This window comes from Lithobates pipiens, unplaced genomic scaffold (genome assembly GCF_037356315.1).
Source record: "Lithobates pipiens isolate NorthernLeopardFrog02 unplaced genomic scaffold, aLitPip1_a1.2 Scaffold_3, whole genome shotgun sequence".
Taxonomy (NCBI): Eukaryota; Metazoa; Chordata; class Amphibia; order Anura; family Ranidae; genus Lithobates; species Lithobates pipiens.
Genome location: NW_027507790.1, coordinates 54,109,520 through 54,133,975, shown reverse-complemented (window position 1 = coordinate 54,133,975; position 24,456 = coordinate 54,109,520). Strand labels below are relative to the sequence as shown.

Below are 24,456 nucleotides of genomic sequence, written 5' to 3'. Positions count from 1 at the left end.
AAGTCGTTGGCATGTTGCGGTTCAACATGTCCAGCTGCCGAAAAGAAGGACAAGCATGTCCCATGGCCACGTGCTGATGACAATGCACCGCGTCCACGACCAGCACTGTTGTCTCTAGACACAGAGCCTGCTTGCCCTCTTTTATCGGCTTGCGCCTGTCTGCCTCTCCTTGCTGGCCTTCCAGACATGGTAATGGCCTGAAGGGAGTTGGGTAAAACAGCAGTTGGGTAGTGTATATTGTGCTGGAGGCACACAACACCCACTAACTCCTGCAGATGCCTTTATTATAGAACACCAGAGATAAAGGGGTATATACAGATGTATACTGTGCTGTGCTGGAGGCACACACAACTTCCAATAACTCCTGCAGATGGCAAGTGGGCTCAAATAGAGAAGAGCTATGTAGGTGGATATAGCGGTATGTATTGGGTACAGAGCACGCAGACAGCACGCACGATCTCCTAACACTACTGACTGCAAGCTCTATTATTAAAGATAGATCACTAGCTATATAGGTGAGGTGAATATAGCGGTGTATACTGCGGTCAGGGCACGCAGACAATAACCACTACACAACAGCAAGATAGAAAATCGATGGCGGCCTTATATAGTGTGGGGCGTGCACTACACAGCCTGAGCTATGATTGGCCACAGGCAATCATGGCTCTCCTCGCTGCTGGCGCTGCGATTGGCCAAGCATGCGGGGTCACAGTGCATTGCTGGCCAATCATGAGCCAGCAATGCACTGCGCAATCGCAGTGCATTGTGGGCCGTGAGCGCCACGCGAATTTGACACGAACGGACCAAAATGTTTGGATTTCGCTGAACGGACGAACAGCCAATGTTCGAGTCGAACATACGTTCGACTCGAACACGAAGCTCATCCCTAATCTACACCATCTAGAACTCTGGTGAATACCAGTTAGTACTTAGACACCATGCTGCAGGTGAGCCTGTATCACCCGCCACGGAAAAAAAGATAAAAATCATGAAAGTCAGTGTAAACCCATGATTTAAAAAAAAAAAAAAACATCATCCTTACCTGCTCTGTTCAATGGTTTTCCACTGAACAGCCCTGATCCTCCTCATTCTTTTTGGGTCCCCCGCTGGTGCACCCGACTCCTCCCCCCTGCTGGGTGCCCACCATAGCAAGCTGCTTGCTATGGAGGTATTCATGCCCCTCCTCACTGGCTCCAATTTACAGCAGCAAGGAGAGAGCAGAGAGAGAGATGCTGCTCTCATGCACAGTGCTGGATCAAGATCAGACTCACGCAAGTACAAGGGGTGGCTGGGGGTGGGGTAAAGGAGCTGCACTCAAAAGGTATTTTACCTTCAGCCCTTAGAACCAAGTCAATATACAAGCTGCATAAAAACTGTGAATGTGTGAAAAAAAAAGAGGATCTTGAAAGACGGCAACCTATGAAGACACCAGCTGTCTTTTTTCTGAACACAAACATACATACACATATATATATATATCTCACTACCCCCATAAAGGCTGCTGGTAACTGGCTCTCCACGAGAGCATTTCCAACTTGCATCCAGACACAAGAAATAAGTCCATGAGCTTGTTTTTGTTGTTTTATTGGGAAAAACAACTTGGATAGGGTATAGGGATTATATCATATTCTTATACAACTTGATTTGAAGAACAGATGAGGACAACTTACTTACTTTGTATAACTGTACAAAAGAAAAGATCTGGCTCTCCTTACTAGAAACACCTAGTCTCTTGGGTCAGTGGCAAAGTCGCTTATGGACTAGGTAGGAGCGTTCAGCCCTCAAGAAAGTAGCACAAAATATTGGAACGCTGCATGCATGGGCATCTCCTTTCTTCCTGTAGATCTTCTCCCAGTTCCACCGCCTGCAGGATCTACCAGCCCTCCTGGTTGAAGGACTACTAGCTCACCTGGCTGCTCCAAAGATCTCCCAGGACAAGGGATAAGGGGTTAAGCATAGCGCTGTCTTTTGAAAGCTTGCTACATAATGTCAGTCTCTCCCCTTGTGAATCCCTGGGTGTGCTGATGTACTCACTCTGTCCTCCTTGTTCCCACTGCTCTCAGGCAAGAATCCTGTTCAAACCGTGATGCTGAATGGATCTTCCCAAGCCAGCCAAAGCCCAGCCTGGAGGCAAAGGGCCCCCCCAGACCTAAGGGACCCCTCCACTCCATATTCCACCTGACTCCCCTGCTGGCTTGGCTCCACCATATTTAAAGGGCTAACTCAACCACCCTACCAGAACATTCTGCCTGGGGATTGGCCAAGATCCCTCAAGTATGCAGATTAGTTCTCCTGGCCTCCGCCCACTAGCTTCTAGACCCAGTGGACATAACCAGAGACCTGCAGAGAAATGCCTCTGTGAGTCATCCAGTCTGACCTGCGGTAAATCCTGATCCAACTTCCGACTCACAAGCTATGAGTCAAACATAAATTTTCCTGCACTAATCTAGTAGCACGCTAGAGGGTGCAACATACAGACAGTACAATATACAGTGAATACATGCAAAATATCACGATTACCCGACTTTTCATGTGTTGGGCAATAGATGCTTTCAGAAGAAACTACACGGGTGTTTTGCTGTGTGGTAGATCCATTTTGGACTCCTTCCTTGCACGCCAGCATATCACAAATACTTTTTGTTCTGTGCTCACATTTTACTTATACAGTACTGCATATGAGATACACCTTACTGTTTTGGTAGCATCTAATTTAACCATTATGTCAAGTAATGCTGTGAAGGAATCCCAAAATGAAGAAAGCGATACATTTTAGAAGGCAGCTAGTTAAACTGCAGCATCTGGGGACACCCGTGATAGATTGCACAGCAATTACAAGAAAATCTATATTAGATTTGAGTCGTCTTTTCCTCATCTGCTATTGTCAGGTATCATTTTGTGCCTGAATTGCATGCCTTTTCAACAGCTCCCCTGCTAATTGATTATTGGGCACGCCATAAACACGCAACTTAAGACTTAAGATAGGCTGGATTCTGCCAGCAGGGCTGCCTGGTGACCTTGTGGTGCACACACTATCTTTTACTTATTAGTAGTGATTTTTATTAGTAAGTATTAGCTAATTAGTAATTATTATATTACTAGTGGCAATTATTAGTAATGTTATTCAATTACTACTGTACACTTACAAGTCTGTGCACATATCAGTGAAGATGCACAACACAAGTTAAAAAAAAACAAAAAAATTTTTTTTTGAACATTCTGGACCATGTGGGTGCTTGCATTAATAACATTTTAGGGGCCCTTGCTTTAAAGTATAACTAAAGGCAAATCTTTTATTATTTTTTTTGTTTTGGACAGTAGTAGAGTAGAGATGGATAGGTCTTTATTGCTGTCCGTGTCAGTATTAGGGAAATTCACCCTCTTTATGTGACCTGGGGGTCCCCAAGGAATTCACAAAATTTCCAGGGATTTCCTCTTTCCCGTGTTAGGCTGTGGGACAGGAAGTGAGGGTAAATCTAACTAATGGGGCACAGATGGCAAAAAATAAACTGGCAGGGGTTAGAACCCTCCCTTACTCTATGCAAAATGGAAAAAAAAAAATAAGTTTTTACCATCCGGTCTACTTAAGGCTGCTTTCACAATATCTGCAGAGCGGCTCGCAGTAGGGGGTCCAAAGCATCCCCATTCACCATTCCAGGTTTGAATTTTTGCCTCGATTCGGACCTGAAATGGTTCCAAAGACACACAAGACCCTTCTGCAGTGCACTCTGCGGCTGCCATGGAGATGTGTGAAATGGCTCCATTGAGACCTGGTCACAGTCTCCTGTCATGGGAATTGGATGCAGGGAGACTCAAATTCAATCTGCATAAGTGTGAACCCAGCCTTAAATTACCCTGTCTCTAGAGCAAAGCATGCAACAAAAGGTATCCCGTTACTGTTTTAAATGAGATAGCCTGTAAAAGAAGATTAGTAATACTTACTAGTCCAGTGGCAGACCAATTTCAATCTTTGCCCTTTCAGAGCTACAGTCACTGCAGATATCCTACACCGCCTGGTGTTCCAAAAGCCTGGTTTCCCATTAAGCAATGTGGTTTCACCAAACAGCCGCTACAGCACTATTGTTTCCTGTAGTCATGTGGGGAGCATGCAACTCCCCTTCCTATTATTACATTGTGCCACTAATTGTCACTAGGGGTGGGGAAAGGAGTCTAAGTGACATCTTGGAGCTTACACAGGGTTTTCTGTGGCAAAAGAGATAGGTGGCCATGAGGTCAACTTTCAGGTGCAAAGCACAAGTTTATCTAAAAGTGATCTTTGCTGATAACCTTGGCTGCCAGAAACCCATCTCTGAAACTAGTTTTTCTTTGGTAACTAAAGTGATAATAAAGGATCCATTTTTAAAACACATTTCCCTCCTTTCCCCAGTATAGTTCTATTGAAACACTCTTGTGTTTAGTGCTGAATGGATGTGCGTCCATTCAAGCACACAGCCCATGCAAGACACTCCTCTCCAACCTCTAAGCCGATTGGCTGCTGGGGGCTGTTCTGCTCCCTTTGCCCTAGGAGAGCCCTTATCTTAAAGGAAGCTGAAATCTGTGCTGAGGGACTCAGAGGCGATGGATAGATACTAACTACTGTAGATAAGTGTTTGTTTCATACATAACATGCATGTTAAATAGTGGGGAGATGTTTATAATATTGCTTAGTATGGATGGATTAAAATAAAAGCAACATTTAGTACCAATTTATAGGACTGAGAAACATCACGAGCTGCCATCGCACTTGTCTACTGAGTTTACCTTAGCAACCAGTAGTGGCACCCTCATTGCAAAGAATACAACTGTATACGTTTGCAGGGTTTAGTTCTGAAGTCACACCTCTAAGACTTCAGAGAGGTATACACAGGAGTTTTTTTTGACAAAGATCATAACTGGCATCTTCTGGTGTCTACTTTTAGAAACGACTTTCACGTTTAAAAAGGCTGGCAGGTTCACCTTAACTACAGCTTAGATCTTCGGTTTGTGCACATAATAAGCACATTTCCTTTACTGCTTGAATCTGCAACTCTGTACAATACGGTCACCACACTATCAAGTCCAATAACAGTAACCATCCCCAATCTACTATTTAATGCTGAAAAGAAAAAGAGGAAACACCAATGCATCTTTCTGACTTATAGCTCCTAGATACACTTTACCGTTGTTGGTATAGGAGCTCACTAATGACCTACCTCTAGCCGCAAACAGCATAAGCTATTATATAAAGGTTTAATGAGGATAACCGAGAGATCATTACAATCTAATGAGGGTGCCAATTAGAGAATGCCAGAAAGTAAAAGAGGTCAGCAGATCAACTGCACAATTCTGTAAACAGACACAGCTATTTTAAAAGGAAGCATCTTTTTCTTTGTTCCACTGACATGGAGGCACAGTCATCATCTGTGGCTCAATCAGGTAGTCAACTGTAGATGATTAAAAGGCTTTAGTAATATTTTCCTCCACTCAGGAACCTCAAGACGTTTCAATAACTCCTCGTAATTTCCTATTAACATGCAGGTTATCGCAGCCTTGTAACTGGGTCCAGTTCTTCCTCTGCTTGTTCAAACAAAGGTAATTTCTTAACTCTGGGTAGAGCTCTACTTACGACCTTACTTTTAAAGCGGGCTTTCAGATTTTGAAAAGCTCCTGGCCCGCTGACTGCAACAACCACCAGGCCAGGGTTCTTGGGAAGAGATCCTTGTCCTCATGAACATGGGGACAAGTTGCTTTGGCAGGGCCCCCCCTGGTAAGATACCATCCCTAATGTTGAAGACATGTGGCCTGGTATAGTTTAGGGAGGGGAGGGGGGCTGCATGCTCACCCCCCACCTTTTCTGGCCACCCAGGCTGCATGCTTGAATAAGGGTTTAGTATGGAATTTCAGGGGGAGTGCATTTTTTTGCATTGAGGTCTCCCCTAAAATTCATACCAGACTCAAAGGATCTGGTATGGAATCTGGGGGGACCCCAACAAACCATAACCGATCTAAAGGGTTAGATATGAACTTTGGGGGGTGGGGACCTCATGCTGTTTATCTTTTTACACTAAAGGAGGAAGAAAAATGTTTTGCTTCCCACTGCAGCTGGAGGTTTGCTTGGTCAAACACCCATTCATTTGGCTATTTGAACAGGAATCTCCATAGAAGTACACAGTGCTGAGGTCTCCCACATATTATTTCCCCTGCTAGTCGAAAGTTCTTGGCATATATGTGCACAAGGTGAAGAACCCTGAGCAATCGCCTATATACTGTGACCAGATAACCACGTTCGCTGCTGCTTGCAATGTTCTGTGTTCCCAACAGGCCACCAACTGTATATATACAACCTAATTGCAGTGCTGCAAATACCCAGGTTTGTATAAGAATTTTACAATTCTTTCTGTCCCAAAAGATAATAAAAAAAATTATACTAATACTGTTAGCAATTATATACAAAAGCAATCTGCATGTTGGAAATTTTATACAATGTATATAATCTCCATATATAGTACCATCATGTGCATATTAATGAAAGCATTGTAAACAAACAAAAATTCCCACTTCAGTCAGAGTACTCTCTTGCTGCACATCCACATTGTTTAGACGCTGAGGAGACCTTCTTGAACCAGGGCCATTTAAGTACAGAAAAGATTGGAATGTATGCCACCCTGGGCTGACCCTCTTGCCTGCATGAGGCATTTTAGATTTAGCAAGAGTTTTTGAGTATAGTATAGTATATCGTTCCTCCTTTTGAGCATGAGTACGACTACAAACAAGTAACCTTTGCAATCTGCCAGCCTGAATTTGGGGACTAGCATTTGGTTTTTCCAGAGCCTCTCTTCTTGTATATCTACCTCTATGGCAGTGATCTTCATCCTGGGAATGATCTACCTACTTGTTTGTTGAACACCCTTCGCCTAAAGAAGCATCTGAGCATTACAAATTTGTGACCCTTCTGCAAGCTTTACAGTTGGAGTGCAAAGTGTTGCTGTATTGTTGTTAGTTGAAATGTAGAGGGGTCATTACAATAAGGGGTTCTGTTCACTTACAATAATGAGCAAATGTTTTTAAATTTTGTTGTGTCGTTAAGATTTTAAATCACTGACCCTGGTTATTCCCGCGGTTGAGTTGAGATAAATAAAATGTTAATTTGAAATGGCTGAATGTCTGTTTATATTGAGTATACACCAATATAGTCCCATTTTGTTTTACTTTAGTTATTACCTCATAAATGTTAAAATGATTATAAAGCTTTCTTTAAAAAAAAAAAACTAACAAAAAAAATACATAAACATGTCATACTTACCTGCAAACAGCAGCCTCATCTTTTTCTGGGGTCCCTGGCTGGTGCTCCTGGCTCCTCCCCAAGTGCCATAGAGGAAGTGGCTATTCAGACACACAGTCTGGCTTGGCCCGGCCTCCCACTAGTTTTGACTGATGGCAGCAGGAGCCAATGGCTCACGCTGCTCTCAGCCAAGCCTATGAGAGCTGGGAAAAGAGCCGGAAGAAGAGCTGCTGCAGACCTGCACAGCGCTGGATCAAGATCAGGCTTGGGTAAGTATTATGGGGGGCTGAGGGGTGGTCTACTAATAAATGTTTTTTTTTTTACTTTATTGCAGAGAACGCATTAAGGTTAAAAAACTAAAACAAAAAAACAAACCCTTTCACCTTTACAACCACTTTAAATATTCGCAAAGCCATTTTTTCTATCTACAGATCCCTTCGTTTTTCCTCTAATATCTATCTATTTATTTATTTATTTTTTATTAAGGAAATATTTCTATAAATAAAACCGTGACATTGAAATATATCCTACACCTGCACTGTTTTTTTTTTTTTCTTTGCCAAGATTGATTCTTCTTGTTTGGAACTGGAATAAGATTTACTAAGAGCTGAATGCTAAAGGAAAAAAAATATTTATTACTTGTTTATCACGTACACAAGTATAATAGCTTAGGGAGTAATATATCTAGCACATACCAATTATGCTGCGTAACATTATTCTACTCATTCCAATGTCATTGCTGCTATTAAAGGATCCTTGCTATTCCAGGGCATTGCAAAGACAATAACCCAACTAGTTACAAATCTAAAGATAATCATAAAATATATAACACATCAAAAGAACACTTTTACTGCCTGCATATTTCAAGATAGCAGGGGTAAGGCTTTTAAGTTTTTTTTGGAATAAATATTAAATTTACAACCCTCAGTTTCCCTTTAATGTACACTATGTTTTTTTGTCTTATTAAGGACTGCTGGATTTTTCAGCATTTTTACTACATCCCTGAAGATTTCTTTTTGCAAAGTAGCCCACTGTGCTGACCCTCCTCCCATCTCAGTCTTAGTTTGCAAGGATTTGTGGGTAGCTACTTTATATGTAGATTCTTTGTACATATAGATTTAAAACACAATAAAATATTTTCTAATGAATACATCACTGTTTACAATGGTGGCTTTAAATAATTCCTTGAAGTTCAGCTTTATGTGAATATAGAACTCAAAGCACCAACCGCACTTTAATTTAATCTTTTTCTAACAGGTTTGCATTTCATAAGGGAAAATGTAATGAAAAATGTAATAAAAATCACATCTTTTTTTAATATTTTCATGTACGAAAGGATTCAAAATAAGATTAAACTGACATATTATCAGCATTCTGGCTCAGATTTTGCCTTATGTAAAGTGGTTCTAAAAGTTAAACATGTTTTACCATCATGCGTTCCCTGCATTAGGATAAAACATGTTCCAGTATTTGGATTGCTCCCTCACATCTACCTCACTCAATCCAGTGCTGTGCTGGTCTGCAGCAGCCCTCTCTTCTTGGTCTCACAGGACAAAGAGGCGACAGCACCAAAAACCATTGGCTGGGTGGGGGGCAGGGCCAAGCCATGCTCTGTGTGTCTATGGACACGCAGGGCTTGGGATCATGCCCGCCCATGTACCACAATAGGAAGCGGACTCTTATGGTGGAACACAGAGAATAGGAGGAACCTAGAGCCACAGTCGGTGACCCCAGAAAAGAAAAATCAATATTGCACAGAGGAGCCAAGTATAAATCTGTTTAGTATTTTAATTTACAAACGACAAAACAGATCACTTACCTGGATTTAATTTGACAGGTTGCTTTTCTCCTCTGGATCCATAATAGTAAATTACGTCTTCCTTTGTGCTGCTAATAAGAAAGAAAAAAACAATGTAAAATCTAAGAAAATGAAAATGTCCTATACAATAAAAAAAAAGTACAAACAGCAAGCTTTCCTACCACCACTGCAGCCACATACAGCAAGGGAAAAAAATATTTAATCCCCTGCTGATATAGTACATGTTTGCCAACTGACAAAGAAATTATCAGTCTATAATTTTAATGGTAGGTTTATTTTAACAGTGAGAGAAAGTTATAAATGGATTTGCATTTTAATGAGTAAAAAAAGCATTTGATCTGTTAAAAGTCAGCAAGATTTCTGGCTCCCAGGGATCTTCTATAAAGGTAATGAGCTGAGATAAGGAGCTCTCAAAGGGAGTGCTCCTAATCTCAGCTTGTTACCTGTATAAAAGACACCTGTCCACAGAAGCAATCAGATTCTAATCTCTGCACCATGGCCAAGACCAAAGAGCTGTCCAAGGATGTCAGGGACAAGATTGTAGACCTACACAAGGCTGGAATTGGCTACAAGACCATCACCAAGCAGCTTGATGAGAGGGTGGCCACAGTTGGTGCGATTATTCGTAAATAAGAGAAGAAACACAAAATAACTGTCAACTTCCCTTGGTCTGGGGCTCCATGCAAGATCTCACCTCATGGAGTTTCAATGATCATGAGAACAGTGAGGAATCCATCCAGAACTACACAGGAGAATCTTGTCAATGATCTCAAGGCAGCTGGGACCATAGTCACCAAGAAAACAATTGGTAACACACTACGCCATGAAGAACTGAAATCCTGCAGCACCCGCAAGGCCCCCCTGCTCAAGAAAGCACATGTACAGACCCGTCTGAAGTTTGCTAATAAACATCTGAATGATTCAGAGGTGAACTGGGTAAAAAAGTGTTGTGGTCAGAGAAGATCAAAATCAAGCTCTTTGGCATCAACTCAACTTGCTGTATTTGGAGGAGGAGGAATACTGCCTATGACCCCAAGAAAACCATCCCCACTGTCAAACATGGAGGTGGAAACATTATGCTTTGGGGGTATTTTTCTGCTAAGGGGACAGGACAACTTCACTGCATCAAAGGGATGATGGATGGGGCCATGTACCATCAAATCTTGAGTGAGAACCTCCTTCCCTCAGCCAGGGCATTGTAAATGGGTAGTGGATGGGTATTCCAGCATGACAAAGACCCAAAATACACAGCCAAGGCATCAAAGTAGTGGCTCAGTAAGAAGCACATAAGGGTCCTGGAGTGGTCTAGCCAGTCTCCAGACCCTAATCCCATAGAAAATGTGGTGGGAGCTGAAGGTTTGAGTTCGTAAACATCAGCACTGAAACCTTAATGAGAGAATCTGTAAAGAGGACTGGGACAAAATCCCTCCTGAGGTATTGCCAACAAGGGTTTTGCCACCAAGTACCAAGTCATGATTTGTGAAGGGGGTCAAATACTTATTTCACTCATTAAAATGCAAATAAATTAAAAACTTTTTTAAATTAGTTTTTTTCTGATTTTTTTTGTTGTTATTCTGTCTCTCGCTGTTAAAAAAAAACCTACCATTAAAATTATAGACTGGTCATTTCTTTCTCAGTGGGCAAACATACAAAATCACCAGGGGATCAAATACTTTGTTCTCTCACTGTACTATGAAATCCCAGCAAAACAACAAGTCTCTTCTGCCTTACATTTGTTATTGGAGTGCCTTATAAGAGTGAATGATTTGCAGGTAGATCAGTCAAAAATTTGAAAAAGGAGGAGAGAAATCGTTATCAGGGTTGGAGCTGCTAGACTATCTCCAAATTTTGGAGAATGCTTTTACACATACATGCACCAGTATTCAGTATCTGACACTCCTATCTGCCCATGTCACAGGCAGCAACACCTGGCAGGGTCGAAATAATGTGAATAAGTCACCAGGATAAATAACCACGGGTAGACACCGCATGTGCACTGTGGTTGCAAGGCTGCAGAGGCTATATATGCGGTAGATCCCTGCCTTTTCTCATTTTATGGTGTCCGTTTATGAAGCAGTGAAATCTATTCACTGCTTCATTCTCTGGCATTCACAGAGGAGATCTTTCTCCTCTATGTGCCAGTTTATGAAACGGAGTAGATCGCTTCACCTTCTGAGGAGTGAAGTGATCTACAAACGCTTCCAACACTGGAGAACGGCCCCTGATACTGGAATCTCATGAGACTTTACGTGGTTACAGTACAAGAAATTCACAGAAACACTGAGATGTCCGTTTATTAAGCAGTGATAATTTATCACCACTCAGTACACAGACAGACGGCGTGGTTAATGTTAGTAAAATAAAGATTCCCCCTACGTTATATATATGTATAAACACACATACACATTACATATATACATTACATATACATACACACACTAATATATATATATATATATATATATATATATATATATATATTACACACACACACACACACACACATACATACACACACACATATATATATATACATACATACATATACATAAATACACACATAAATATGACAGGGGGGCATGGTTAGTGCCTTGGGGGGTCTGAACGAGGCATAAGGAAGTTAATTATCTTCCTCTTTCCCCCTCAGATACCCCCAGATTCTCTCTTCACTCCCCCATTCTCCACCTCTGAGCTGGTGAATCGGGGAGGTGAATTCTGACTCAGATCACCAGTGAAGCGCTGAGATCGCAGCTTCATAAACTGGCCGTTACTGTGTCAGTCTATGAGGATTCTCCATGTGCGGAGATAATCGGCGAGAGAACATGTTCAAACACTTCTCCCGCGATTATCTCTGGTTCATAAGCGGTTTATGGTCTGTGATCAGCGGTGATCCTTGGGATCACTGCTGATCACCGCTTCATAAACGGACACCTATACCAGATTATCACAAAGTGAACTGAAATTATAACTGCACTTTCACAATATATACATATTTGTATTTGCTTCAATGCCAAAAAGGTGGGTTTCCTGGTCTACAGAAAAATCCAGTTTCCAGCAACACTGCATGCAATCTCCTGGCTCTAAACAAATCCGACTGTGATCTGAAAAAACTGATCCTAAAAAAAATATTAAAGGATAATTTCACCTTTAAAAAATAACACATGCACATGGTTTTGCAGGAAAAAAAAAAAAACACAGCACCAAGTCTTGCTTAGAAACAGGATTGTGTTAAGAAAAGGTAACCCTTCACAATGGAGTAAAACTCTAATTTAACTAAAAAACGAAAAAAAACACAAATTATATGGCATACATAGGCATGGCTTCTAAACAAGGAATTGTGTAGTTTGAAGAAGTAAAAAGATAATTGCAATCAACAATCGTAAAAATGATCAAATGGATTAAGAAAGTCTACCATTAGCAGTTTAAAATGGACTTAACAATTTAGTATTAAAAAAAAAATAATAATAATAATAATCATTTTTTAAAGTATAGGCTGCCACTGCTGGCTTCATTCTGAAAATGCCTGTCACCTGGCTTTGTACAGATTCTAAAACAAGCATGCTGTAAATTGGTGTCAGAATTCCTGATCTCTACAGATAGTACAGGTCAGTAAAAAGCTGACAACAAATCATTAGTATGACAGGCAGAAAGATATATTTCCCAAATGGAGAGGTCAGATATCTGGATATTATCCAAATTACTGCCGTGATGCAGTAAAAAAGAAAACTATTTCCTGATATATATATTTCTGGTATAATGGACATACAAATGGTCTGTGTGAATAAATGCTACATTATAAAGATACATGGTAATTCAAGTTTTCACGTAGCTGAATACATGGTTAATTTTAAACAGAACATATGTCCCTCTCTAGCGTTACATAAAGCATTAAATAAAGCATAATCATTAAATGTGTGGATTAGCATGTATCAATGCAAGGACATGAAATCTTTATGAAACAACGTAGTACTGTCTGTGCGGCAATGAGAGTAAACCCTTGCAATGATGCACATACTGTTGTCAACAGTATTTCCCCCAAAGGAATCCTAAATCTTTTTTTTTTAAGAGCTCAGGGAATTATTGCTACAAATTATTAAACCTACAACTAATGATACATTAGTGTGATCAGTAAGTTATAGAAAGTTGTATTTAAAAAACATAAAAAATTTGGTTTAACTATTTCAGTAATAATTCTGAAATAAAAATGAAGATTACAGACACAAAACACAAAATATTATGGTAGGTGTCAGTGTAGAAGTGACCCCTTACATTAGTGGTCAATGGAAAGCTGCCCTCTAACATTGATGGTCAGGGTAGGTGGGAAATACGGGTGACACAGTGGTGTAGTGGTTAACACACTCTCACCTAGTGGTAAAAAGGGTCGCTGGTTCTAATCCCAACCACGACACTACCTGCCTGGAGTTTACATGTTCTCCCTGTGCGGCTTTCCTCCCACATTCCAAAGACATGCTGGTAGGTTAATTGGCTTCTGTCCAAAATTAGCCCTGGTATATGGGTGCGAGTTGGGGACCTTGGATTGTGGACTCCTTTAGGGTAGGGACTGATTGACGGCGCTATATGTGTACCTTAAAGAGGGATTCCACCTAAAAAAAAAAATATTAAAAGCCAGCAGCTATAAATACTACAGCTGCTGACTTTTAATAAATGGACACTCACCTGTCCCGGGTTCTAGCGATGCCGGCAGTCACCATTCTAGGTGAGGGAATCATGAAGTGAAGCGAATCGGCTTCACTTCCCGGTTCCCTACTGCACATGCGCGAGTCGCGCAGCGCAATAGGAATTGTCCGCGCTGTCACTGGGACCCGTGTGTGTCCCAGCAGACAGCGCGGCAGGACAGGAAATGACAGACTCCCACGGGAGTCTATGCCCGGAAGTGGGTGTAAATACCTGTCTTTGACAGGTATCTCCACCCACCTCCCCCCTGTAAGGTGCCAATTGTGACACCGGAGGGGGGGGGGGGTTCCGATCAGAGGAAGTTCCACTTTAGGGTGGAACCCCGCTTTAAATAAAAAATAATAGATGAGCATCTTAATGAGACACAATGTACAGGGATGTAGACACTCATTCAGGATGGACTGGTGTCTTTATTCAACCTTACTATGTATGAAATCATATTGCCACTGTTCATTGCTCAAGGAACCCCCCAGCAACTTGAAAAGGAATGCTAGAGTTGCACGAAAGGCTGGTATATAATACATACAGTATATACTCTGATTACATACACAAGAGGGCACTATTTTGCCAAAAATCACCACATTTTGTGATTTTCAGACAAAACATCTACAATACTATCAGGGTAAAAAAAAAATATATATGTATATTTGAGTATTTTTTAAACCAGGCAGTTGCATTTCATTTTTTATTAATAACCCTAATATTTTCAAAAATAGACAAGCTAGATAATTTAGTACATCATTTGACATTTTACCTATATAATAGGTGAATGGAAATTCGCTGCATATATGAAATGTTTTTGACAAAATTGACCCATAAACTCTGTTAATTAACGCTCATCAGCTTCCTTAAAAGGGTAAGTTCACCTTTGCACACTTTTTTTTTTTCTAAATTCCAGCTCCCCTATGCACCAATATAGCATTCGTGAACTTTTTTTGCAAAAATATCAAAGCTTTCCATTAACTAGTTGCTGACCGCTGGCCGTCAAATGACGGCCAGGCAGCGCACCTATTGTGGCGGAAGGCCGTCATATGACGGCCTCCCGTTTAAACATGGAATGCGCGTGATCGTGCGTGCGCATCCCTGTCACCACCCCTCATAGTACCTGTCACAGTCCATCAGAGTACCCGAGTACCTGTCACCAGCCCATCAGAGTACCCGAGTACCTGTCACCAGCCCATCAGAGTACCCGAGTACCTGTCACCAGCCCATCAGAGTACCCGAGTACCTGTCACCAGCCCATCAGAGTACCCGAGTACCTGTCACCAGCCCATCAGAGTACCCGAGTACCTGTCACCAGCCCATCAGAGTACCCGAGTACCTGTCACCAGCCCATCAGAGTACCCGAGTACCTGTCACCAGCCCATCAGAGTACCCGAGTACCTGTCACCAGCCCATCAGAGTACCCGAGTACCTGTCACCAGCCCATCAGAGTACCCGAGTACCTGTCACCAGCCCATCAGAGTACCCGAGTACCTGTCACCAGCCCATCAGAGTACCCGAGTACCTGTCACCAGCCCATCAGAGTACCCGAGTACCTGTCACCAGCCCATCAGAGTACCCGAGTACCTGTCACCAGCCCATCAGAGTACCCGAGTACCTGTCCCAGCCCATCAGAGTACCCGAGTACCTGTCCCAGCCCATCAGAGTACCCGAGTACCTGTCCCAGCCCATCAGAGTACCCGAGTACCTGTCCCAGCCCATCAGAGTACCCGAGTACCTGTCCCAGTCCACCTGAGTACCCAAGTACCTGTCACAGTTCATTTGAGTACCCAAGTACCTGTCACAGTTCATTTGAGTACCCAAGTACCTGTCACAGTTCATTTGAGTACCCAAGTACCTGTCACAGTCCATATGAGTACCTGTCACCGCCCTTCAGAGTACCCAAATACCAGTCACCAAGCCATCAGAGTACCTGTCACCAGGCCATCAGAGTACCTGTCACCAGGCCATCAAAGTACCTATCTCCAGCCCATCAGAGTACCCGAGTACCTATTTGCAGCCCATGTCTCATAGAATATACGTTGGGGTGTTTGCTTTCCAAAATGGGGTCATTTTGTGGGTAATTTCACTGTCCTGGTGGTCCAGGACCTTCAAAAGTGTGATAGGTAGGAATGAAATGAGATGTGTAATTTTTGATCCTAGAATGCCTGAACATACTACTTCAATGTTCGGCCTCTCTATGTGACCAGGCTGTGTAAAAGTCCTACACATGTGGTATCGCCATACTCGGGAGGAGTAGCAGAATGTGTTTTGGGGTGTAATTTTTGCTATATACATGCTATGTGTTAGAAATATCTTATAAATTGACAATTTTGTGTAAAAAAAAAAAATGCGTTTTAATTTTTTTCCACATATTCCAAAAACTTCTGGAAAAAAATTAACCATTCAAAAGACTCATTATGCCTCACAGATTATACGTTGGGGTGTTTGCTTTCCAAAATGGGATAATTTTATGGGAAATTCCATTGTCCTGGTACTCCGAGGCCTTCAAAAGTGTAATAGGTGGTTGAGAAATGAGATGCATAATTTTTGCTCGTAGAACGTCTGAAGGTACTACATCAATGTTGGTGCTCTGTATGTGGCCAGGCTGTGTAAAAGTCTCACACATGTGGTATCACCATACTCGGGAAGAGTAGCAGAATGAATTTTGGGGTGTAATTTGTTGTATGCATATGCTGTGTGTGAGAAATAACCTGATAATATGACAATTTTGTAAAAAAAAAAAAAAAGAAGAAAAAAAAAAAAATTTTGCAAAGAATTGTGGGAAAAAATTACAACTTAAAAAAACTCACCATGCTACTTACTTAATACCTTGGAAGGTCTACTTTGTAAAAAGGGGTCATTTGGGGGGTATTTGTACTTTCCTGACTTGTTCGTGTCTCAAGAAATGAGATACACCTGATGTACTAAAGGTCTGATCAGATGTGATAAATTTTCAGTGATTGGCACCATAGTTTGTAGACTCTATAACTTTCACAAAGACCAAATAATATATACTAATGTGGGTTATTTTTACCATAGATAAGTAGCAGTATAAATTTTGGCCAAAATTTATGAAGAAAAATTACCAATTAGCAAAAATTTATGACAGAAACAATGAAAAAGGCATTTTTTTCACAAAATTTACGTTTTTTAAATTTTTATATATTTATATTTATAGCACAAAAAATAAAAAACCCACTAGTGATTAAATACCACTAAAAGAAAGCTCTATTTGTGTGGAAAAAAGGACGCAAGTTTCATATGGGTACAGTGTTGGATAACAGAGTAATTGTCATTCAAACTGTGAGAGCACCGAAAGCTGAAAATTGGTCTGGTCAGGAAGGGGGTGTAAGTGCACTGTATTGAGGTGGTTAAATATACAATCACTTAGTTTTCTTGTCCTAATCCACGTTTCCATTAGTAATGTCTTCTTCCTTACATTTAGGTCATGACACAGGAAGGAATTGACCAGCTGACCTCATTAGCACACACCCTGCCTCATCTACCCTCCAACTCCCAGTTGCAGTTTTTTAAATGAAATGTAATTAAGTAATAGCCATGATCACTAAATACACATTCAGATTGCATTGTGTATGGCCATCTTTATACAAGTACATAAAAGGGAGAGGACAGACACAGTCAGCTGTCAAAGCCCCATTCACAAATCTGCATAGTGGGAACTTGCATTCCCACATGCATTTTTTTTCCTTTTCCTTTTGGAGGATTTTCACTCACACATAGGGCAGCCCATCCACCTGAATGAGCTGCCCTAAACACAGCAATCGCCCCAAAGAAGCTTTAGAACTTCGATTTTTGGTGCAGCCCATTTCTGAAGTGCAAGGAAATGCACAGATGTGAATGGAGCCTCATTGTTCTTGGGTTCTACATCAATTTCACTTTCAGGCCCCGTTCACATATAGTATAGTGGGAGCGCACATTTTGTGTCATTTTTCCTGCGACACACATAGAGCAGCCTGTTGATTTCAATTGGCTACACTACATGTGGTTAATGGGACATTTTGGCGTTTTGTGGGTTGCGTGTTTTTTACTGTGCATTTTGCAGCATTTGCCCCTCACTTTTTCATATGGCAAAAACAAGATTTTTAAAACAGCTTACCTGTAAAATCCTTTTCTTTGAAGTACATCACGGGACACAGAGCCATAGTAATTACTATGTGGGTTATAGGCCACCTTTAGGTCATGGACATTGGCACGCCCTAAGACAAAAAGTTCACTCCCTATATAACCCCTCCCACTACTGGGAGTACCTAAGTTTTGTAGCAAAGCAATACACGTGTATACCACCGCTGTGTCCCGTGATGTACTTCAAAGAAAAGGATTTTACATTAGGAGGGGACCGTCAAGGCGACTTCTCCTTTCGCCTTAGGCGGCCCCTCCCTCTAGGCGATCTCCTGGGACACGTGACAGGTCCCAGGAGATCACCTGTCCACTCCAGGAATGCAGCGTGACACAGACAGGTGCCTAGAGTGGCAATGGAGGCGCCGGCGGAGAGGAAGGGGAGAGGAGCGGCACCCCGTTTGGCCGCATTGCTGAACCGCAGAACAGGTAAGTGTCATAAAGTCAGCAACTACACTTTTTGTAACTGCTGACTTTTAATAAACATAAAAAGCCTCAAACTCCCCTTTAAGGTATACCTATAATGACAATTACAGGCCTCTCATTTTTTTAAGGTGGAGAACTTGCACAATTGGTGGCTGACTAAATACTTTTTTGCCCCACTGTATATCTTGCCACATGGGCAAGATATTTTGTACACAACATAGCTGGAGGAGCAATTGACCAAGGATCTAATCTAATAAGTCCTTTCGCCGTCTGGATCAGCAAAGGATTCAATTTTCTCAACAAATCTACATATACTACAATGCCCACAAGGGTACATGCCATTGGGTATACCAGCCCCCCACAGCAACCCACTAAATGTTTCTATAGTCCTGTACTCACTTCGAACCAGGACATCACCTAATGTTGGGGCTCTTTTAGCAATCAGATTGGGCATTGGACCCAAAATGTCTTTAAGTCTATGGTCAAGGAGGAGCATATGCCAATGTTTGGTCAGAATAGTTTTCAACTGGTTCCAATGTGACCCAAAAGGTAGTGACAACTTCTATTTTCTCATTTTCAGATTTGGTTATTATTTTTTTAGTGTTAATCTCAAGGCCTAAGGTTTGTTCTCTTTTATGCAATGCTTTATTCATTCTTTGTTTAATGACAGAATTAGGATAACCTCGTGCCCTGAATCTGTGTCTCATTTCTATGCTTTCCTTGTGAAAATCTTTAATGTTAGAGCAGTTTCTGCAAAGTCTTAGGAACTGCCCCATTGGAATGCTCCTAATTAAGGGCCAAGGATGATGGCTGGTGGCGTGGAGGAGGGTTTTGCCCGCAGTGGGCTTTCTAAATGTTTTAATCTTAATCTTAGTTCCATATTTGCTAATCAAGAGATCCATAAATTATATTTAATGTGGATCTATCTTGAATGTAAGAAAGATATTTTGTGTTTTTGTCATTGAGGTCCCAAATGAAGTGTTCCAGTTGTTCAGAAGATCCCCTCCACACCACCAGCACATAATCAATATATCGGACCCAAAGGATCACATGTAGGTCAAAAGAGGGGTGAGTGTGCACCTCCTCCCTCTCCCACCATCCCAGATGGAGACATGCATAAGCGGGGGCACACACGGCTCCCATGGCAACACCCCTTGTTTGACAGAAAAACTTCTTATCGAAAATGAAGTAGTTATTCAGGACCTTTAACAGCTCAACAAGAAACTCGTTATGTGGCCCCACTAGGGGGTGCCATACCTCAAGCCATTGGGACACCGTATGTAGCCCCACCTTGTGAGGGATAGAGGAGTACAGAGACTCAACATCAATCCCTGCCAAAACACAGTCTGCTGGTATTGAAAGATCCTTCAAATTGCATAGGACATCTGACGAGTCAAGAACAAAAGATGGTAATTCTGCAACCAAACGCTTAATACGTTTATCCACATATTTCCCTATTTTCTACAGCGGTCCCCCTATCCCTGAGACGCGCACGCCCTGGTGGTTTGTTTATATTTTTGTGGACCTTCAGAATTACGTAGAACGTAGGGATATTAAATTCTCTATCTCTCAAGAATTCATATTCTTTTTTCTTTAGTAAGCCCACTTCAAAATAATTTTTTATAGCAAGATAGATCATTTAGTTCTCTGTATACCTCCTATGTGTATGCTTGTTCCCATAAAACCCCATTTCTTCGTTTATCGCTGGGTTTTAAACAGTTTGGTAATGCTTTAAAATACTCTTATGCCACGTACATACGAGCGGAATGTCCGACAGAAAAAGTCAGGCGGAAGCTTTTCATTGTATATTCCGATCGTGTGTACGCCTCATCTGACTTTTTTCCCCGAAAAAATTCTGATGGACCTAGAAATAGAACATGTTTTAAATATTTCCAACGGAACCAATTCCTATCGGGGAAACTGTTCGTCTGTATGGTGTTCCGACAGACCAAAAACAACGCATGCTCTGAAGCAAGTACGAGATGGAAGCTATTGAACCTCCTTTTTCTAGCCCCGTTGTACGTGTTGTATGTCACTGCGTTCTTGACGATCAGACTTTGGTATGATCGTGTGTACGCAAGACAGTTTCAGTGGAATTCCATCAGAACTCCGTCTGAAAAACCTTCAGAGTTTATTCCGACGGGAAAACCGTGTGTACGGGACATAAGGCTTTACATGAGATTGTCCATAATGGGCTCTATCTGCTGCCATTCAATCAACCTCAGATCATTCATAATTGCTTCAATGATCGTTTCCAGGTATCTATTGTTACCGAATGTAGGGAATTTTTTTAGATTTATTAGCGAATTCAGATGGAGGGCTCAAGTATGACAGAGTCAATCCATGCGTTCCCTTCAAAGTATTCAATTAATGTCTGAATGTCATTAAGTCCTTCTAACTGATCACTGGCTTCAGTCTTGTCCCTAGTGTCATCCTAACCATAGTACATAAGCCTAAAATGTCTTTGGGTATATCTAATTAGTGATCTCTATTGCAAGGTGAAAAACCGAGGCCCTTGTTAAGAAAAGATAGATGGTCCTGATCTAGGATACGTTCAATCAGGTTAATGACATTCTGTTCTACTTGTTCCAGGTCCGAGTAGTTACCCCATGTCAGACTGGCACTTACCGAACTGGTGAGTCCGCTTGGGCAGAGGGTGGTCTCCCGTACGTATCCGACTTACAACCCCTGATAGAGCAGACAGGTGGCTGAGAGTGCGGAGTGGTAAGAGAGCCTGTGGTATGGCTCCAGGAGCAGGAACTTGCAGGAAACTTCCAGCAGCAATGCGTAGGTAGGACACAGGCAAACTGCGTACGGAGCAGGAGCAGAGCAGGCAGGTCCGGGTGCTGGCAGGGTTTGGCAACAGGCGGGCAGCAGAGGTACAGAAGGAGCAGGCAAGAGAGAGGTCAAACAGGCCGAGGTCAGGTGCAGGCAGAGGTCAGAGGTGTCCAAGGAGAGCCGGGCCGTCAGGAGATCCGGAAACAGGAACGCAGGATACGGACAACGGGACAGGAACCGAGGAGCTATTGATCAGGCAGCACCTGAATGGTCTCAGCAGCAGGCCTAAATAGGCCGATTGGCGCCAAGCACCACGCACGCGCGCACCCAGGCGCCAGCAGACACACCAGCGGCACCCGAAGTGCCCACAACAACGCGCACCGGCGCCAGCAGGGGCACGCGAGGGCACACACCGACGCGCACCGGCGCGCACCAGCGCCCACAGGAGCGCGCACAGGAACACGCACGACAGCACGCACCGCAGGACATCGGCGCACACCAACACGGGCAGCACCGCGACCATCCAGGTAACGACCCTGACACCCCACTGCCACGTAAGCTGTAATTGCCCTCCTTGATTTGAGCTATTTTCCCTGTTTGGGGAACTACTGTATTGTTTCCTTCTCCTTCGTTTCCCTTTTCCTTTATTTCTCCCCCTGGGTCGCCCCTGTCCACTCCATTTCTGTCCAAAGCTAAAAAAAAGTCACAGATTTAGCTCCTGCTTTGTTATCCCTATTCTGCTTGCTATAACTACTACGTGATCTGCTCCTTCCTCTTTTCCCCTCTAGGTCAAATATTTGTCCAGTCTTAAAATCCAACACATCTTTTTGATATTCCTTTTGTTTGCCTTATTTTTGTTCTTTTTGAAATTCTTCAACTTCTTTTCTCAATCTGTCATTAAATCTCGCAAACTCCTCCAAGTCCTGATGTCCATCTGAATCTTGCAACTGCTCCTCCAGTTCATGCAATTGTGTTTTTTCTTCCATTATAATTAGTCCCATCAGCCGCAGTCCATGAGTGATCAACTCTTCCTTCCATGTATTAAGGAAGCGATCATTATGGAGATGCTCTGCTGTGATAATGCGTTCTCTTAAGCCTCGTGGGATCAGTTTTGCCTCTATATAAGCCTCCAAAGATACTATGAAACATTTAAGAAGGAAATGGAACATTGTAAGGCTGCTGCGTTTTAAATAAGGTCTTAAACTCAGCATCCTGACTGGAACCATTGTGTTCATTACAATTAAAAGTTGCCATGATTTCTTGTTCAACCCCATCATCAATATGAAATGCCATGTTAGTTTATGATTAACTAATACTAGTATGTGAGTTGGTGATTTCCCTGACAAAACTCGGCTATATTCACACAGTTTCCCACCTCGGAGAGGATCCCAGATAAATAGTGATTGTATGGAGATCAGAGGAACGGGGAGCGAATAGGATAAGATAATCTGGGAAGGATGCAGGGAAGCAATACGCTTATATACCCTGCATATGTATCGTTGGCCTGTTATTGTTTCAGAATATCTGATAAACCATATATAAACTATATATATCCGTGCCGCCGTCCCTAGGGGTGCAACGGATAGTCACCGATCCGTGATCCGAGCGCACATGCTGCGATCCGCGGTGCGCTCCGCGGTTTCGGCCTTAGGAGAGGCCGCGGCTTCGGCCTAGCTCCGAAGCGGTAGCCATCTTTCTACAATCAGGCGTTTACAATGTGATCGCTTCGACGGAGTGATCACTTGTAAAACAAACCACCGTCATGACATAACGCCGGTTTCTCTCTCCCCTCTCTGTACTGATCTGTGCAGTAGAGGGGAGAGGTCGGATGGAAGCAGCCATCCCTCCATACCCAGCCAATACTCTGACAGCCCGATACTCTGCCAGCCAATGCAATACAATACTCTGCAATACAATACAATACTCTGCAATACAATACTTTGCCAGCCAATACAGTACAATACTCTGCCAGCCAATACAGTACAATACTCTGCAATACAATACTCTCAAGGTTATCCAAAGGATTAATTAGCTAATCAAAAAAACCCACTAGATTCATTAAAAAATAATCGGATAGTCGTTGACTAATCTAAAAAATAAATCGATAGATTAGTCGACAGACAAACTAATCATTAGTTACAGCTCTAATATGCACACGTTCAGGTTGAACCAGCAAAAAACCATGGGGACTCGATCTGAATCTGCATATTAAAGAAAAATACAAGAAAAATAAAGAAAAAAGATGGGAACCTGAAGGATAGATGCATGGTGCCACCCAACATGCGGACAGGGTGTGTGACACAGCAAATAACCATAGAAACGAAAAAGGCTACCTCCTCACATTTATTAATCGTATGTTAAATATGTTTGAGCTCATGTCCTTTGAAGCTATGTCCTAGTAGTGACTATTTCTGTGCCTTTGAAATCAAGCGGAACAACTTTTGATTTTCAGACTTTACATCCACCCCCCAGACTCAGCAGTCTGTTAGATTGCACTGCAATCGCCCATAGTGGCTTTAAGGTGCAGTGCTCTCCTCTTGCTTGTGAGTATTATTAAATCCCCATTGTTATAGTAACTATCTTTGCAGGTGTAGTCACCAGGGGTTTGTTTCATCTCTTTGAGGGGTTAGCAACATAGCACATTTTCAGCTCCTCTGGGAGATCCCCGTGAGTTCGTTCATAGATCTAGGGGATGAGAGAATTGGTGGGGTTTGAAGGGTTTTCTGGGAGGGAGGTGGGGAGGGGTAGGACTGGGAAGTGTTCCTTACATGGTCTGTGCTGTTTTTATATGTACTATTTTTGCATATGATTAATAAATGTAAGGAGGTAGCCTTTTGGGTGTACACAATTTTTTGTTTTTTCGTTTCTATAATATATTATTTACATCTTCAACAGAAAACGGTTATTGGCGCTTTTTAATGCCAGTCATGTGACCAAAAGCTGGAGCACTCCCAAGGGGGGACGATTCTCACTCTGCCAATGGGGAAGATCAGAGTTCAGGCAAAGCAGATGACTGGCCAGCTCCTTAACATTGATCCCCTAACCTCCTTCTGTAGAAATGAACTGGAAGTTGCTCAGAGCACTGCTTTCTGCAGGAAATGTAAGGACTATTACATTTTATTAAATTTAGGGAGCATAGGGGTTATGACAGCAGTATAATACTCTTAATATAGGTCTTCATAAACCTAAAATGCTTTAAATGATCATTTATCTTCCCAATCTAAGACTCTGCTTGCAATGAAAAAAATTATATAATGTTAATTTGTAGGAGCTATCATTTTGGAGCTTCATAGTAACAGGAGCGCAAGATGGTGGGACGCTCTCCAGCAGTCAATGGTTAATGATTTAGCCATTCAAA

The 24,456-nt window shown here is 42.2% G+C and overlaps 1 protein-coding gene across 5 annotated transcripts in view; it reads right to left on the bottom strand.

Annotated features, from left to right (window-relative positions):
- The window catches only part of TANGO2 (transport and golgi organization 2 homolog), a 243,668-nt gene that overhangs the window by 21,471 nt on the left and 197,741 nt on the right, over positions 1-24,456 (bottom strand). For 4 of the 5 annotated variants that reach the window (XM_077461701.1, XM_077461703.1, XM_077461702.1 and 1 more), the window contains exon 6: positions 9,078-9,148. In XM_077461701.1, coding sequence (XP_077317827.1) covers positions 9,078-9,148 — 71 coding nt within the window. The remainder of the gene's footprint in view (positions 1-9,077; positions 9,149-24,456) is intronic. The other variant, XM_077461704.1, reaches the window with a different exon arrangement.